The sequence below is a fragment of the Acomys minous genome, assembly GCF_964271855.1.
Source record: "Acomys minous genome assembly, chromosome: 2".
NCBI lineage: Eukaryota > Metazoa > Chordata > Mammalia > Rodentia > Muridae > Acomys > Acomys minous.
The window spans coordinates 17,178,547-17,197,280 of record NC_140484.1 but is presented as its reverse complement, the minus strand read 5'-3'; the positions used below and the strand labels follow the sequence as shown (position 1 = coordinate 17,197,280).

At 46.8% G+C, this 18,734-nt stretch overlaps 1 protein-coding gene across 6 annotated transcripts in view; it reads left to right on the top strand.

Annotated features, from left to right (window-relative positions):
* Positions 1 to 14,717: 14,717 nt before the first annotated feature.
* Positions 14,718 to 18,734, top strand: part of ENTPD7 (ectonucleoside triphosphate diphosphohydrolase 7) — a 38,981-nt gene continuing 34,964 nt past the window's right edge. For 2 of the 6 annotated variants that reach the window (XM_084754589.1, XM_084754586.1), the window contains exon 1: positions 18,315 to 18,447. Coding sequence is in view for 2 of the 6 variants with exons in the window: in XM_084754585.1 (XP_084610711.1) it covers positions 17,246 to 17,253; positions 18,265 to 18,447 (191 nt within the window). In the remaining 4 variants the exon portion in view is untranslated. Of the gene's footprint in view, positions 15,782 to 16,654; positions 16,891 to 17,150; positions 17,254 to 18,264; positions 18,448 to 18,734 lie in introns of those variants that run through there. The other 4 variants (XM_084754585.1, XM_084754584.1, XM_084754587.1 and 1 more) reach the window with 4 other exon arrangements.

The following is an 18,734-nucleotide window of genomic DNA, read 5'->3' as shown; positions in this document are numbered from 1 at the left end:
TTTGATAGGCTCCACCGCTCTGGCTACTTTGGCGGCGGCCATTGGCCGGGACCACTTCGTTCTTCCATTGGCTGTGGAGAGAAGCGCCTGGAGGACAGGGACCGGCTCCGGGCGGCCGCCGGGCTCCGCGGGGGTGGCGTGCGTGGTGGCCGGGACTACCGGGGAGAGGGGGCGGTGCCAGACCTTCAAGGTCAAACCGCTGTCGGTTGCCGTTACGACTCGTGCTCTGGCTTGCACCGAGTGTCGGGTAGCCGGGCTCCGACTGTTCCCGCGGGATCTCAGGAAGGGGCGGAGTCGGCCCGGAGCCTGCGTCCCCTGGCACGGCCGGATCCGCCGCTAGGGCAGGGCGGCCGTGCGCCTCCCGTTGCTCTGGAGCTGTGGGCCCTCGGCCTGGCGTCGCTCGCCTTTGGCCTCCCTCCCGGAGAACCCTGCAGTTGGTGCACGGATGGGTTCTCGTTGGATGGGCTCTGTGCGGGGAAAGGAGATGGCGACACGGGGCGAGATGAACTCAGAGGCGACGACAGGTGGTAGAGTGTTGGAGCAGCATCCCAAGCGGTGCAACTGCGGATGCTTCCAAGTTGAGCTTGTCCGGACTCTTATCCCCGAGCTGACTCGCTGATAAACCCCCCCCCCCCAGGCGTTGAAGACTGTTTTGTGTTAAGATCTCCCTCTCTCCTCTCCTCTCTCTCCCTCTTCTTCCCTCCGCCCCACCCCCCACCCCCGTCCGCTGAGCTGGATCTTGTTAAATGGTGCCAGGGACGTCTAGCCCTCGGGACCACCACAGGGCCATCATATTGAGCAGAAACAGGCACCGAAGCGACGCTTAGGGCCTCAGCCTCTCCTGAGGAGCGAGGGCCCCTTTTCCGCTGGTTCTGCCTGCATCCTCAGGCTGCCTTCTCAGCGGCGTGTTTGCACACGCTTCCCCGGTTTCTAGCTCTGCCTTTACAACCTATTTTAATGAGACGATGACGCAATTGCAAACTTTTCCATCTCTTCATAGCGTCTCCTTAGAACGGTAGGCGGCTTTCCCATTTCGTCTCTCTCATCCATCCATCTATCTATCTATCTATCTATCTATCATTGTGGAAACCGGCAACGCCAGCAAGCTTGAGTATGTTCTTGATACCAGAGCTCATTTCCCGTCCATCCCAGATCGTACAATTGCCCGCAGCTGTGCTCTTCGGAGGAGAGGTTGGGTTAGAGTAGCCCCTGGATGAATGAGCCCTGAATGCCGTCATGCTTGTGCTCTCACGTTTGCTCCAATAGAGAGCTGCTGATGCCAAGTTTGGAAAGGATATTGGGGCATAGTTTGATAACTTCAGGGTGGCGGATTGCACCCATGTACTCAAACCACGGACCCAGTGTCTTCGGGGATCTGATCTCTTAACTCCTTGCCTGGTGGCAAGGAGTCCAGTGATGACATGTCCAGGCCAGGATTGGGTGTTTATCCAGTCTATTGCAGCACTGGGCTGATACATACTCAAGGCGGCGGTGGCGCCGGCGCCGTGGTCCGTTTTGCCAAACGTGATCATAACTGTCTTACATCGACCCTTGACCTCAGGAGCTACTCCGAACCTTCTCTGATGACCCCATCACCACACCGATGAGTAAGGTGCAACATTGGCTAAGCAACGCCAACATCTCCAGTGCTGTTGCCGGTCTTTCCTTGAGAGAGTGAAGCTTAAGAACGGGTGCTCCATCCTCGGCGGTAGTTGGGTTGGGACTCCAGCTACTGGTAGGACTTCCCATAGTCCCGGAATGAGGTAGCTCCCCGGTGCTGGATGAAACTTTGCCCTGTGGTCGGCATTCAACATTGACAGGGTGTTTAATTCAAGCTCTGATTCCTGGGTGAGGGTCAATGGCATCGACGGGGTATTGGCGGAACTTGCCACTAAATTTATACTTGATCTCGATGGCTCCGGCTCCAGATCTGAAGCATCATTATCGCGTCTTGAGATCTCTCTGGGAGGGGTTTCAGTCGTTCGGGCGTTTGGCGGCCATTGTGCTGGTTCTCCATTTCGTCTCTTAAGCTTAGCCCTTCTGTGGGTCGCTCTCAACTCATCTTTGGTGGTGGTTACTAATTTCTGGATCTTGATCTCTTGGAAAATAAAGCTCTTAAGTCCCAACCCTATCCCCAGTCACACATAAAATTGCATTTCGTTTCAGGTTTTGGGGTGAAGGAGATTCCGTTAACTTTAAAGAACTCTTCCCCTACATCGTGTTCAGTCTTTCTGTTATCCTGAACATTTCTCTGGAGAGATGAAAAGTTCTGACAAAAAAGACCCCTCAATCTGCTAGAATATCGAATATCAGTTTTCTTTCCTGTCAAATTGTCCCAATTATAATTCATACCTACTATGTCCTTTCTTATACTCTGCATCCTTATTTTATAGTCATGAGATGATATTCCAAACTCAATGGCTTCTGGTGATGAGAGAAAACAATTGTCCTCCACTGACTCACAGCCTAATAAAACGTTCTGCTCCCCCAAGCTTTTGGATTTCTAAGTATCTTTTTGGTTTGGTTTGGTTTTTTCAAGACAGGGTTTTTCTGTGTAGTTTTGGCTGTCCTGGACTAACTTTGTAGACCAGGCTGGCCTCAAACTCACAGCGATCTGCCTGCCTCTGCTTCCCGCTCGGCTTAATTTCTAAGTATCTTTCACTTCCCTGGCCATTGGCGTGGAACACTCAGTCTTCAATACATTGCAGAATTTCACCATTACAAACTCGTTTTCCTCCCAGGAGCTTTCTGTTTTCCTTTCCACAATTGCTGATGGCAAGCAGAGGTCAGTGCCGACAGGTGTGGAGAAGGAGATCCTAAAAGGAGAAACGGGTACAACCATCCTCAGGTGAGAACAAGTTTAAGAAAAGTGAGTTTAGGTTGGGGATTTAGCTCGGTGGTAGAGCACTTGTCTAGCAAGCGCAAGGCCCTGGGTCCGGTCCTCAGCTCTGAAAGAAAAAAAAAGTGGGTTTAAAAAATTCTTTATTACCTATTTAGGGGTAATCTGAATTTTTGTTATAACAGATAAATTTTATATGGACACATGCACTTCCCCAGAATTAATTTCGTCTCTCTCCCCTTTTAAAGATCAAAATGTTCATTCTTGAAGGTCCAGAACTTAACATCCTCCCCTGCCCCAAGCTGGCATTGTACCTGGCATGAAATATAGGTGTAGAATAAACTGAGAGGGATTTCAAAAGCCAAACGTGAAAGTAAGTCTGACTTCCTTACTGTCACGGAGATGACCATGAGAACCGTGGGCGTTCAGAGCGCAGTCAACCAGAGGAATGAGGTGGCCTCACCTGGAAGCTGTAGAGACTTCCTGAAGAGTGTGTGGGAAAGAGGTTCAGGAGACCTCGTCTGCTGTTCTCTGTGGAACCTTTCCTAAAACTTTTAATAGAGGAGCTGGAGAGATAGCTCAGCAGTTAGGAACACTTGTCAAAGCCGAGTGGTAGTAGCACACGACTTTAGTCCCAGCACTTGGGAGACAGAGGCAGGCGTATCTCTGAATTCCAGGCCAACCTGGTCTACAGAGTGAGTTCTAGGAAAGCCAGAGCTACACAGAGAAACTCTGTCTTGAAAAGCCAAAAATAAAGTGAACTTGTATCTTACATTTTTTTTTGCTGAATACCCAGGTTAGTAGTAACATTTTCATTTTCCTTTGCCAAAAGACTATTTGCTGTGTCACTTTATACCCAATACAATGGCTTTAATAACAGGACAACCATCAAGCAAGGTATAGCACAAATCTGTATTCCCAGCTCTCAGAGGACTTAGGTAGGTGGATGTCCAGTTTGGTGCCAGCCTGGGGCCACACAGATTCTACCTCCAAAGCCAAACAGCACGACACAATCACGGCTGAAAGTAACAGCCATTATTAAAGGTGTGGAGAAGTTGAAACTCTCACCCGTTGGTGATGGGAACGCTCAAACCACTGTCTCAGTGTGATGAGCCCTGGAAAATTTAAGCAAGGGGCTGGTGAGGTGGCTCAGGCAGGAAAACCGCTTGCTGCTCAAGCCTGAGAGCCTGAGTTGATCCTGAAATCCACGTTGAGGGAATTAGAGAACTGACTCCTGAAGCTGTCTCCTGACCTCCACACACCGTTACACAGACTGCTGTGTGACCCAGAGATTGCACTCCTGGATATAGATGCAGAAGAAAAGTAGGAGATAAAAGTGTACTCAGGTTAAGGGTGGACCTTCTACAGCAGGCAAAAGGCAGATGCGCTGTAGTCGTCTGTAAGTAGAACAGATAAGTTCTGTGTGTGTGCAGTAAAGAAACAGTGACAGCCAGGCGTGGTGGTGCACGCCTTTAATGCCAGCACTCAGGAGGCAGAGGCAGGTAGATCTCTGTGAGTTCGAGGCCAGCCTGGTCTACAAAGTGAGTCCAGGACAGCCAAGGCTACACAGAGAGACCCTGTCTCGTATAATAAAAAAAAAAAGAAACACAGTGACTAATCTAGCTATGAAAGGATATGAGGACATACTGACACCCGAGTTATGATGGACAAACCTTGAAAGCCTTCTGTTTAATGAAGGAAGGTAGAAGGAAAAGCACATGGAATTCCACATAGGTGAGATATTCTGAGTAGGCAGCGAGAGCTCAGGCTCAAACTGAGGAAAACCACTGGTTTCGTTGGTGTGTCTGGCAGGGAGTTTTAGTCCATAGCTATATTCAAACTCAGCGGGAGCAGACACAGAAAATTTGGTATGGAAAATGCATGTTCATTTTTGTTTAGCACAAATCTCACTGCCACTCTTTTTTGCTCACTTAATTTTAATACCCATATAGCATTGACAAAAACTGTTACAAAGCTTGTAAATAAATTCCCCCCAAACAATTGCAGATTTACCTAAGTCCTATTAGTCACTCAAGACCTACTTTTTACTGTTTATTTCTACAAAGAAGATAAACTTAATGTCTGCTTTTACATTTGTGGTAGTGGAGACTGAACCTAAAATTTGTGCATTTAGATAGTGTTCTCCCACTGAGCTCCAGTGTGAACCCTCTCCTCCTTAACTTTATTTTGAGACAAGATCTCCCCTAAGTTTCCCAGGCTGGCCTCAAACCCACTCCGCAGTCAAGGCAGGCTTTGAATTTGTGATCCTCCTGCTGTGTTTTAGCCACAAGTAGCTGTGGTTATAGGGCTGTGAGACCAGAACTGGCCAATCTGTAGTTTACTCCACAGAACCAGCAAAGCCTACTACTTCCCTCTCCAGATCAAGTTTGTAACAAACTGACAAAACTGAATTAGTCAGAATGAGGAAGGAAGGAGGAAGAGCTTTATCTAACGCATCCCATCCTACTTTCCTCTTGAGTCCCTGTCAGGAAATGAGAGCAAGGAAGATAGCACAGGGTTGCAAGGGTCCCTTACTGGACCTCAGCCTCAGCTTCTTCTCCTACAACGCGGTGATAATTATAATGGCAGTAGGTACCTGGTGTGTGGCACAGCTTTTCCTGGAAGGAAGAGACATGTCAACTCATCCCTGGCAGGGAGCTCACAGCAGACCGAGTACAGACACCACCACCAAAGTCCAACCTGGTGAACCATGAGTATTAATCAGAAATACTTGGTTAGTTTTGTTTTTGTTTTTAGTTTTGGTTTTTTGAGGCAGGGTTTCTCAGTGTAGCCTTGACTCACTTTGTAGACCAGGATGGCCTTGAACTCACAGCGATGCACCTGCCTCTGCCTCCCAAGAGCTGGGACTAAAGACATGCGCCACCACGCCTGGCCAGAAATACTTGTTGAGTAACAGTTATCTCTGAGGATTGAAGCATTATATCCTGCAGGAAGATAACTCAAAATAGCTTCAGGAAGTCCCTGAAATTTAGGAGATTCATTAGGCCCCTCCCTGCCAGAGTAAACAAGTAAAGCTGAGAGTCCCTATCAGACTCAGAAAAGCTAGGAACCTGGAACATCTGCCCAACAAGTTGGAGGGTATCCTTTCCAGGTGCCTCGTGTGGTCTAAACCTCTTCCAGGCAGCTCAGCTGGTTTCTGCTTCTTGCAGGCAGCTGTTGGTTTCAGGATCTTTGCAGCTTTTCTCCTCTGAGAGTCCTTGCTGCTCAGCTTCCCTTAGTCTGATAGGGACTCTCAACAAGTATTTCTGATTGAGAGTTAAATTATTATTATTCATGTTTCCTTTATAAATGTTTGTGAACCATTGCAGAAATCCATGACATCATAGTATCCCCCTCCCAAGCAAAATGACCACTGACAGTGTCCTTTGTTGTCCTGGTTATTTTTTTTTTCTTTTAATTGTCAATTTGACACACCCAAGAGTCACTTGGGAAGAATTGCCCAGATTGGCCTGTGGCTTTGTCTGTTGGGAATTGTCTTGAGTTTTGATAATGTGGGACGGTCCAACCAGAAATGGGCAACACCATCCCAAGGCAAGTGTGCCTAGATTATATAAGAAAGCTAAATGGGGCTGGAGAGATGGCTCAGTGGTTAAGAGCACTGCCTGCTCTTCCTGGTTTAATTCCCAGCAGTTGCAGGTGATCTGACACCCTCACACATAAAATAAAATTAAAGAAATTATTTTAAAAATTAAAAAAAAAAAAGCCGGATGCTATGCCATTAAGGGGCTTTCTTGTATGGATCTGTTTCAATCCCTGCTTGAGTTTCCGCCTGATGGACTGCACCCTGAAACTACAAGCCAAATAAGCCCTTTCCTCCCTAATCTACTTTTTCTCAGTGTTTTGTCACAGTAACAGAATACAAACCAGGACACCTGTTCATGTGATCATCTTGTTGTAAATTTGACTTATCTCACAAGTTTTTTTCTCACAACAGCAACTGTGAATGCCAGGCCCACAAAGAACAGTCGAAACCCTTACATAAAATTGCTAGAATTTAAAAGGCTTCCTGGGCAGCTGGGCATTGTGGCGCACACCCGCAGTCCCAGTACTTAGGAGGCAGAGGCAGGCAGATCAGTGTGGGTTCAAGGCCAGCCTGGTCCACAGCCAAGGCTACACAGAGAAACCCTGTCTCAAAAAACAAAAACAAACAAACAAATAACAACAACAAGGCGTCTGCGGCTGTGCATAGTGGTACTTGCTTGTAATCTCAGCACTTGGAAGGATCAGGATTTGAAGATCAATCCTTGGCTACATAGTAGTTTGAAGCCAAGCAGACCAATATGAGTAGGCCCTATCTCAATTAAAAAGAAAAAAAAAGCTGGGGCTGGAGAGATGGCTCAGTACTGCCTGCTCTTCCAAAGGACCTGAGTTCAATTCTCAGCAACCACATGGCAGCTCACAACTCTCTCTTGTAACTCCAAGATGTGACACCCTCACACCAATGCACATAAATTACAATTAAATAAAATATATTTTTTTTAACCGGGCGTGGTGGCGCACGCCTTTAATCCCAGCACTCGGGAGGCAGAGGCAGGCGGATCACTGTGAGTTCGAGGCCAGCCTGGTCTACAAAAGTGAGTCCAGGACAGCCTAGGATACATAGAGAAACCCTGTCTCGAAAAACCAATATATATATATATATATATATATATATATATATATATATATATATATATATATATATATATTTTTTTTTTTTTTTTTTTTTTTTTTAAAGCTTTCCTGAATGTTACCAAATAAAGTAATGGTCTGTTGTCCTTGACATCCAAAGAACACAGGATATCAGGAGGAATGAGGTTTGGATTAGTTGTATTTTTAATCCTCTGTGGTATAAATATGGAACACATTATCAAAGTGAACAAACAAGGCTTTGGAGGCAGCAATCATTAATAATCACATTGTCATCATTAACAAACAATTTTGGAGGTCGGGCTGTGGTGCTGCACACCTTTGATCCCAGTACTTGGGAGGCAGAGGCAGATGGATCGCTGTGAGTTCGAGGCCAGTCCAGGACAGTCAAGGCTACACAGAGAAACCCTGTCTCAAAAAACCAAAAAATAAAAAAATAAAAATTGGGGGGCATTATATGTGGGCCTCAAACCCATAGACATCCTGAGCTATCTGCATGGGGTTTCCCTGGCTGTGCTCCAGGTTGTATTTTCATATATTCTCATGTTTGTTCATATTCTCCCTCTTTTTGTCTCTCCCTCCCTCTGCCCCTTCCATTCGCCAGCCCCCTCCCCCAAACTCCCCAGCTGATGATCAAACCCAGAGCTATTCCCATGCTAGGCACATGCTATCTTACTGAGCCCCAGTCCTCAGTTTACATTCATTTACAGCCGCCATCTTTGCCTCTTACTAGGCTTCTACTTACTCAATGCCCTCTTCCTTTTCATTCTTTTAATTAGTCAACTCTTGACCTCTTCAACTTCTTTGTCTTCCTTGTCTTTACATTACACACTGGCATCTCTAGGGCAGACATTCCAGGTGTAGTGCTGTAAATAGTAAGTAGTGTAATCCTAGCACCCCGGAAGCAGAGGCAGGAAGATCTGAGTTCAAGGGCAGCCTACAGTGATAACAAGCACCGATGAGGCTGGGCGGATCAGGATGGCGGTGGTAGTTGTGAGGAGGGGCAACTTTAGGCTTCTAAGTCATCAACTGCAACTACACAAGAGCAGGTGAAAACTGCAAGTGGGATGTTATCCCTGTAGTGACAAATGGTCAAAATTTACTCTTGGATTTGATTGGCTCAACTCAAGAGCTATCTGTTGGACTTCAGTTCTACAGATGCTCAGGCCTGTCCTAAGGGGCTGAGAGAGCTGAAGAGAGGCAGAGGGGCCAGGGAGGAGGCACGAGCAGTAATCTGGTGAAGACAGACATTCATGCATCACACAACAACGCTAACACCTATTATGAAGGGCTTACAATGTACACCCAACGTATACATTTATTTTAAGCCTGTGTGATTGTATATTGGTTATCTGCTATTCAGTGACAAATTACCATAAAACTTAGTGTCTTAAAACAATAAACAATTATTATCTCTGTGGATGAGGGATCTCATGCAGTTGCCTGGGACTATAGATACCCGGAGACTTGCCAGGACGGAAAATATACTTCTCCGACGGCTGGCTCATTTGTCTGGCAAGCAGATGCTGGGTATCTGCAGGTGGCCTCAGTTCCTTCCCACACTGGCCTCTCCAAAGGGTTGCTCGAGTGTCTCTATGACATAGTAGTTCATGGTTCCACACTCCTGGCAAATTACTCTATCATCCTCAGCTATATAGTAAGTTCCAGGCCAACCTAGATTACATATTCATTCATTCATTCATTCAGTTCTGCTCTCTAGAGAACACACATGGTTAGATGTTTTTGTTGTTGTCTTCTGTCAGTATTTTGTTTGTTCTTTTCAGTTTGGGGACAAGGTCTATAACCCGGCTTAGCACCAAACCTTCCCTTCTCGTAATCAGTTTCCTCAGGGGCTAGGGTTATAGGTGCATATCCCCATGTCCAGTTTTATCAGTATTTTTATTTAGCAGTACTTCTTTGAGATCTCCACTTACTTGTACACTCTGAGCTTTCTTTTTCATTTTTGGAGCCACATTATTGCTTTGATGGAGTTGTTATTCCAGTTGTGGGGAGACAGACAGTAAACCAGTAAGTAATACAAGGGGTTTTTCTCAGTGGGAGCATGCTGGCCCAGCCTGCCAGCAGCCCTAGGCTCAATAGCCAGGGCTAAGAAGCAAAATAACTATGGAACGAGTAAAACACTTTGTAGTTAAACAATGACATAGGAAACATGGGGCATTGGGAGTGAGTGGGAAGAGTCACAGTATTTATTTATTTGGTTTTCCAAGACAGGGTTCCTCTGTGTAGCCTTGGCTGTCCTGGACTCACTTTGTAGACCATGCTGGCCTTGAACTCACAGTGATCTGCCTGCCTTAGCCTCCCAGTGCTGGGATTAAAGGTACGGGCCACCACTGCCCGGGAGGAGTTACACTCTTAAGTAGGGTGGTTAAGGAGGGTCCTATTGAGGTGCTATTTTAATATAGACTGAAGGAGGCCAACCGGTGGGCAGGGTGTGGGACGAGAAAGTGCACAAAATCTCTGGGGAAAGGAAAACTACAAAAGTGAGAGCATGTGCGTCGTGTTCTAGAAGTGGTAAGCAAGCCTGGAGTAAAGTGAGTGAAGGAAGCAGCAGTGGAGACACAGGTACAGCGGTAAGAACTGAGTCCACTAGGTCGGCACAGAGACCTGGAGCTGGTAAGTTATAAGTGTCGGGCTTTGCTCTGAGGAGGAGGAAGAGGAGGAGGAGGAGGAGGGTTGAGAAGAGAGGTCTGATCTTAGACTTGAAAGGTTCGCATTGATCACAGAGTTCAAATAGAATGTGGGAACAAGGCCAGTTCAGAGACTGCAGCAATACAGTAGGGCGTAGTAGCAGAGGACCAGGATGGTAGCAGTAAGATTAGTGGGAAACAGCGGGCTCTGTATATAGTCCTCGTGCTAACAGTCTTGCTGATGTAAAGTGTGCATCCTATGATACCTACATCATAGATGTATAGAATGAATGGAAGAGAGGAACTAAAGAGTGTCTGGAAGAGTGATAACACAGCAGTGTAGGGTGTGTGGCACAGGTTTGTAATCCTAGCACTCAGGAGACGGAGGAGGGCTCTGAGTTCGAGGCCAGCCTGGGCTTTAAAGCAAACAAAACAAGCTCTAGAAATGTAGCTTAGTGGTTGCGAACTTGCCTGGCTTGCACAAGGATTCTACTCGGCTAGTGCCCTCCCCGAGGCAACGATTACAAAAATACATCAATACTGCTTATATCATACTTTAGTCTTGGCCAGTTTTAGTAAATGATGCTATCAAGGGCCTAGGTTTGCTTGTTTGTTTGTTTTGCATAATATTCTTTTTTTTTTAAAATAACCTTTATTTAGTTTTATTTTATGTGCACTGGTATCATATGCCTTGGAACTGGAGTTACAGACAGTTGTGAGCTGCCGTGCCGGTGCTGGGAATTGAACTCAGCTCCTTTAGAAGAGCAGACAATGCTCTTACCCACTGGGCCATCTCTCCAGACCCTTGCGTAATATTCTTATTCAGTTATTCCAAGACTGCGCTGTAGCACCACCAGGCAGCATATCCTTAAGTTTATGTCAGAAAGCAAAGGGCCTTCATTCTCTTATCTTACACACTTTTTAAGGATTTGTATTTGTTTTTTAAGGTGGAGAAATGGTTTCTTCCCTCCGTCTCTCCATTACGTTCTTACTTCCCATTCAGGATCATTACCTCACTTCCCACTGGGTGCCCATGTTTAAGGTGAGGTCTGGTGAGGGTGTGGCTCTCCGTGATTGACTTAGGCCAATGACAGTTTATTCTCCAAGGCCGGTGTTGAAGCCAGGTGCTTCTTCAAACACAGGCACGTGCTTCCCCCACAGGTAAACAGGCAGTGAGCAAAATCTGAGTTGTGCTAAGATCTCAGAGTCTATTCAGGTCTAGGGCCCTGTTATACAAGCGCATACAATCCTCCCTGGAATGCTCTGAGAAATGTCCTGACTGTTAGGCCTGCACACCATGCTAAGGAGTGGAAAGAGCGTGCCCCATACCCTGTTGGAGTAAAGAATTGCCACATCAGGGCCGGCGTCGTGGTTAAGAGCATTTGCTACCCTTGCACAGGACATGGGTTCAGTTCCCAGCTCCCATCTGGCAGCTCACGACCATAGATCACATCACTCTAGTTCCAGGGGACCCAATTCTCTCTTCTGATCTTCACAGGCGTTGTACACATATGGTGCATATACATACATGCAGGCAAACACATGTACATGGAATAGAATGGAATAGAATAATTGCTAATGGATTTTAAGTCAAGAAGTAGCATGAGTAAGGTCCACAATAATTTCAGGGTGGGATAGTGTCCTGGAGAGCACACAGTCTGGAGGCAGGCCTAATAATAGTCAGAAATTTGCTCAGAAGGTTCTAGGGAGGATTTTAGGTCTTTATGTAACAGGACCCCAGACCTTAGTAGACCCTGAGACCTTAGCACTACTGACTCCATGATGCAAGTACCATTTAGGCTGTAAAGCTCAGCACACAGAAAGCACTACCTGCCAAAACTAAAACAAATACCTAATCCAGCAAAGCCCATAGTTCTGGGAAAGTCTCTAAATGTACTAACCTTGCTTTTTGGCTCCTGCAGTTCAGCATCGGATGTGTGTCAACCTAGGATGTGCTTTTGTGCTTAAAAGCCCACCATGAGAAAGGCTCAGTGCTACACTGAGATCCAGTGTACTCACCAGCAGGTTTAAATGCAGGTCCAAGCAGTTTTCTCTGCTGAATACCCTATGGTCCTTAAGTTAAGAACAGAAACTGGGCTGGGTGGTGGCACATGCCTTTAATTCTAGCACTTGAGAAGCAGAGGCAGGCAGATCTCTGTGAGTTCAAGGTTAGCCTGGTCTACAAAGATGTCCAGGACAGTCAAGGTTACACAGAGAAACCCTGCCCTGAAAAACAAAAACAAGCAAACAAAAACTTAAACATTTTTTATTTTATTTTGATACACACACAGACACACACACACACAGACACAGACACACACACGATGGAAATGAGGAAAGAAAGTAGAGGTGAGAGAGCCTAGAAGGACTCCTGCATAGATTCCCATATGGGCTAATCACAGGGTGTTTTGTTCTAGATGAACATTTTGGAGGAGGGTTGGGTGGGTAAAATGAGTGGAGAGATGGCAGGATTGGCTTTGAACAGTGAGCTGCCTGAAAGGACACACAGGAGTACGATTAAACATGAGAGAGAAACCTTTACAGGTTAGACAGGTGGCTGTGAGAGTTGAAGGGGAAATGAAGGAGCCAGGGACAGAGCGAGGGTTCCTGACACCCTGTGGTGAGGGTGGAGGGGGTGGGGCAGTGTTGTGTTGGGGGGTTGGCTGACTTTGTTCAGGGTTGGGCATCTAGGGCATGTTGACAAAATTTTTGATGTAATTGCAGACCAGCCTTTAAGGAGCAGTTAAAAACCTGTTTTGAAACGCAGCTTTCTATAATTTGTTTCAACATGTCGTCGGGTTACAGCAAACGAGGAAGAGAAATGGTCTCACCCTTTTTTGACTTGGCCTGCTGGCTGGAAACCTCAGAGCTCAACCTTATGAGCTGCTAATGAGATAGGCATGGCAGGGTTTTGTAGAGAATCATGCTGAGCACATGCCTGGGGGCAGATGGACTTGTTAAAGGAAGTGTTGTCCAAACCAGCTGTCAGAGACAAATTTGCAAAGAAAGTGTAACAAGAGCCTGGCATGTGGCCCACACCGTTAATCCCAGCACTGGGGAGGTAGAGGCAGGTGGATCTCTGTGAGTTCAAGGCCAGCCTGGTCTACAAAGCGAGTCCAGCTAAGGCTACACAGGGAAACCCTATCTCAAAACAACAACAACAACAAAAAGAAAGTGTAACGAGAAACTCTTTGCGTTAAAGTATACTTTTCTCTTCTGTTTTATAACAGTAGTTACAATGTCCCTTTAGATTGTAACGTTAACATAGATCACAAATCCTATGATTTAGGTATTGTTTACAAATAGGTGGAAATCTATAGCCTCTAAAACACCTATTTGTTGGTGCACTGGAGTTTAAAATATACATATTTTAACTCAAGGTGGTGGCCCAAGCCTATAATCCCAGCACTCGGGAGGCAGAGGCAGGTGGCTCTCTGTGAGTTGGAGGCCAGCCTGGTCTACAAAGAGAGTCAGGACAACCAGAGAAACCCTCTCTCAGAAAATAATAAAGAAAATATACATACATATTTTAGACTTGGAACTCAAAGACTTTTTTGTTTGTTTGTTTGTTTTTTGTTTTTAAAAAGCATTCCAAAACAACTGTTGAAGTATTTCTGTGTCTTCCTCTCTTTAGGTACTGAACTGTTCTCTAGAATAATAAAATTATCGATAATTATATAATTTTGTTGGTAATACCAACTTTATGCAATGTGCATGTGTGTGTGACTGCATGAGAGAGTGTGTGTGTGTGTAGTCCTGACTGCCTCACAGCAGCCTTCCCACTTCAGCTTCCTAGGAAAGTGCTGAGGTTTAAGAACTGTGCCATTAAGCTGGGCCCCACCATTTCTTTTTCAGGACAGGCTCTCTCATATAGCTCAGGTTGGCCTCAAACTTGCTCTGTAGCAGAGGGTGACCTTGAACTTCTGATTCTCTGGCCCTGGCTCCAAGGATTATAGGAATGTACCACTCTGCTCAGGCTTTTGTTTTGTTTTCTTTCTGTGGTGCTGGGGGGGGGGGCCGGCGGGGGCGTCAAACACAAGGTTTTGGAGGCGAAAGCCCCCTGCTTAAAGTGGGACAGTTTCACGGTCTGTGCTAGGAAAACACTCTCCCAGCTAACCTACATTTCCCCCCCTCACATCTGCTTGTCTACTTTCTCCTCAGTGTGCCTTCAGGGTCCAGGCTAATTATAACACTAACGCAGTGTGGTGACCAGGGGAGAAGAAATTGAGAGATGAAGGTTCCAAGAGAAAGGACAGGTTAAAATGGCAACCCGAATGACAGCGTAGCAGAAGGGAAAGTCAAACCAGACAAAGGTCAGATCACAGATGACAAAATGCTGGTCAACCTCTGCAGCAATCAGCCAGATAGGGTCTTTTTGTTTATTTGTTTGTTTTGTTTTTTGAGACAGGGTTTCTCTGTGTAGCCTTGACTGTCCTGGACTCCCTTTTGTAGACCAGGCTGTGGAGGAATGTCTTCAATGGATGTAACAACTGTCAATAAAGTGCTGTTTAGCCAATAAGCTGGGCAGGACAGGATGTGGAAGGCGGGGCTTCCTGGAGAGGGAGGCTTGACGGTTGAGGAGAGAGAAGGTTGACTGTTAAGGAGGACGGAGGGAGAGAATGGCCGGAGGAGCACCATAGTGGCAAATGCTTGGGGTATATGTATGATATATGAGGGTTAGAGTAGTTTGTTTACCATAGTTTAGGAGTGGATTTGTATTAGTTAAGATTCTGCCCAGCGTAGTGCTGGCAGCTTTAAAGTAAGCTTCAGACTGTGTCTTTTATAGCAATCTTAGGCTGAACCGATACCTTTTTAATGTAACACCAGGCTGGCCTCGAACTCACAGCGATCCACGATCCACCTGCCTCCGCCTCCCGAGTGCTGGGATTAAAGGCTTGCGCCACCACGCCGGGCTCAGAAAGGGTCTTTTTATATAGTCCTGCCTGTCCTGAAACTATGTAGACTGGGCTGGCCTGGGACTAGCAGATATCTGCCCGTCTCTCTGACTCCCGAGTCCTAGGATTAAAGACGCACAGTACCCTAAGCTAGTTTCTTTTTTAGTTGCTCTTTTCCTCTCCAACTCAGGCCCGTCCAGAGAGTGTGGTGTTACTCTGACCCGGTCACCTAGTCCTCAGCCTTTCTCGGCTATGAATAGAGTTACGTGAGCCCTTGTCCCTTTCACTGTTAACCCGCTTTCCTCCTCTGACAGCTTCGAGTCCCGGCCAAATGCAATGACAGTGACTGTCACTGGCTACAGCCAGCCTTGAACGGAATAGTCACTACTGACCTCACTTTAGTCTTCATCTCTGTTCCCGTGTGCGTTCAGATCCCAAGTTAGCGGTGTTTTATGTGTGAAAGCGTGGCCGAGCTTTGGGAGTGTGTAAAAGCAGATACTCCTGGTTTCAAGAATATATTTTGCTAATGAGGCAGACCGGGCAAGATTTTTGGAGGAGGATACTCTTTTTTTTTTCTTTCTTCCGAGACAGGGTTTCTCTGTGTAACCATGGCTGTCCTGGATGCACTTTGTAGACCAGGTTGGCCTCGAACTCACAAGGCTCCGTCCGCCTGCCTCTGCCTCCCCAGTGCTGGGATTAAAGATGTGTGCCACCTCGCCCGGTTGGAAGAGGATACTCTTAAACCAAAGGTAAGGGATGAGTAGAAGCTGATAGTCAAAGCAGGTTGAAGCAGCAGAATGAACAAAACTATCAGGTCCACACTGGCAAGGTGTCAGTAAGGGATGAAACTTAGCCTGGAGGCGAAGAGACGCAGTAGACGCGTCGTGGACAGTGGTGAAAGAGACAGGTTGCGAAAACTTTAGATTTTTAAAATTTTGTTATTATTATTATTATTATTATTATTATTATTATTATTATTATTATTATTACTACAACAACAACAACAACAACAACAACAACAATAATAATAATAATAATAATAATAATAATTTTACCATTCTAGAAACTTCTTTATGCCAATGAGACACAAGGCTGGTGTAAACAAGGAATAAAAACAACAAAGGTCCGTTGCTTTTGTACGCATCACCGGAAGGTCCCGGAGGACACTCACACGAATATTCACTACCTGCACATAGTAGACAATCAACGCTGAAGGAATGGACAAGAGGGCTTTGATACGAACATCATTGTCTCCATTTTTTTATTTTATTTTTTCTCTCACAATGTTTCTATCACGAGAGATGACAATCATCCCGGGACATCAATTTGTGGGCAAAAGGGATGGAATGGAGGAACTGCCATTATGGGAGGAAAGGTTGTGGGTAACTGGTGCATGGCTGCGGTGAACATCCCGCCCACCCACCCGCAGGAAAGGTTCAACAGTGGAAGCAGCAGTAGTGGAGGCCACCCGCAAGGAGCTGGGGACACAGCAGTCGCTGACCTCTCACCTGTGCGGGCTGCGGGTGCCCGCCCTCCCTCTAGGCGGAGTCTGGGTGCGACGCCTTTTCCATTGGCCGCGGCTCTAGGTCCGGGGGCGGGCATTCGGGGCCGGGCGCCCTTGGGGATTGGCCCCGCTGTGAACAGTCGCTCAGTGTGAGCTCGCTGCCGGTTCGTCCGTGGCTCCGGCTGCGCGCAGGGCGGACCTCTCCGGGTCCCCGCTGTCATTGGCTCGGTGCGGTTTCCTTGGGGACGTGGCGCCGCCGAGGGCCAGGCTGCCTTCCGGCTGTGCTGGGAACCACGGGGAGCCGCCGAGAACCCGGCCGGGCTGTGGAGAGGGGCGAGCGGGCCTCGGGATCCCGTGAGTGGGACTGCGGGAGAGCGCGCGCGGGATGGAGAGGGACGGGGAGAGGAAGCTGGGTCCCCCATCCTTACCATCTGGGGTGGCATGCTCAGCGTGCCGGGATTCGCTGTGCCGGCCCTCTGGGACCACGGCAGGAGAGAGAACAGACACAGAGTGTAGGGGTCAGTACAGTGGGAGGGAAGTGTGCTGTCATTTCGGGGATTCGGCCCTTTGGACACTGCTGGAGGTATGTATGAAAGCCAGTCAACCTTTTCCAGGCTGCAGCCTTAGGAGATGCCGGGGACTAAGAGGCCACCCTCTCAGGGCAAAAGGAAAAGGAGGTGACAGACGTCTAGACCACTGAAGGGAACCCATGGCTAGGTAAGGTTTGCACCCAGGTATCTTTGGTAGAGGGCCCAGTGGAAGGTGGTAGATAGCTGTGTATGTTGAACGGCTGGGAGGCTAAGTGGCTTGGATCTGAGGCTGCTGAACTTTGCATCCTAGTGAGTTGCATGCCAACACGTCAAAGCATTATTTGTTTGTAAGGCCAATAATAACCTGTGGTTATCTTTTTAAGGTGGTAGAAACGGGGTAAAGATTCAGTTTTCACTATCTGTTAAAACTGATTAAAAAACAAAGACTTCTTGTGTATATAATTTTTTAAAGCATTTAAAAACTCAGCTGAAGCTGGGTGGTGGTGGCGCACGCCTTTAAGACCAGCACTTGGTAGGCAGAGGCAGGCGGATCTCTGTGAGTTCAAGGCTAGCCTGGTCTACAAAGTGAGTCCAGGACAGCCAAGGCTACACAGAGAAACCCTGTCTAGAAAAACAAAACAAAAAAACCAAAAACCAAAGCAAAACCAAAAACCGAAACAAAACAAAAACTCAGTGAAATAATGTTTCTAACCATCTGGTTTCTTGACAGCATTACTAGTGGCCATGATGCATTTTCTCCGATTCACCAGTGTTAGGAAGTGACTCCCAGAGACTGTTGGTCTTTCCATTAACACTAAATTAAATCTTTGAGTTGCACTCAAGTGCAAAGTTTGGAAACGGAAGGTCAAGTCTTTCTTTCTTTTTCTTCTTTTTTTTTTAAACCTCAAACTCACAGAGATTGGTCTGCCTCTGCCTCCTGAGTGCTGGGACTAAAAGGCGTGCGCCACCACTGCCTGGCCTAGATCAAGTCTTTCTAAACTGCGTAATAGAAATACCATGAGCCATAAGGTGCTTTTCTCTCAATTTGAATCTGAAAAAACAAACACAAAAAAACATTTAGACTTCTCTTGGCATGAATTTTTGCCTTGAGGGCTTTCATCTAGTTTTAAAATAGTTTTTTTTTTAAACAGTAAATTTATAGTGGTTTAAGACTTAACAAATGTTTGTGTCGTTCCAGGATCAGTTTTTCCTACCTCTGCCCAGCCTCCTGGTACCTCACTGTGCCCACAGTGAGCCCATTTCTCCGTCAGCGGGTGGCCTTCCTGGGGCTCTTCTTCATACCTTGTCTCCTTTTACTTCTATTAATCATGGATTTACGACACTGGGGCACCTCGTTACCCCGAGATAGGCAGTACGAGAGGTGAGTCAGTTTCTGATCACTCTAATCAGTTTGCTGCTGAAGTTATAAGCTTTTTTTTTTTTCAGTGCTGTCGACAGACCCAGGGTCTTACACACGCTTGCTAAGCACTCTTGTCACTGAGTTGGGTCCCCACCCTTGAAAAAAATGTTGATTGTTGAGACAGGGTTTTCCCTAAGTTTCCCAGGCCCAGAATGACCTGGAACTCACGCTGTAGGCTGATCTTGAACTTGGAGTCAGTGTGCAGCTCCGCTTCCTGGGGAACGCAGTCTGTGTCACCAGCCTTGGCT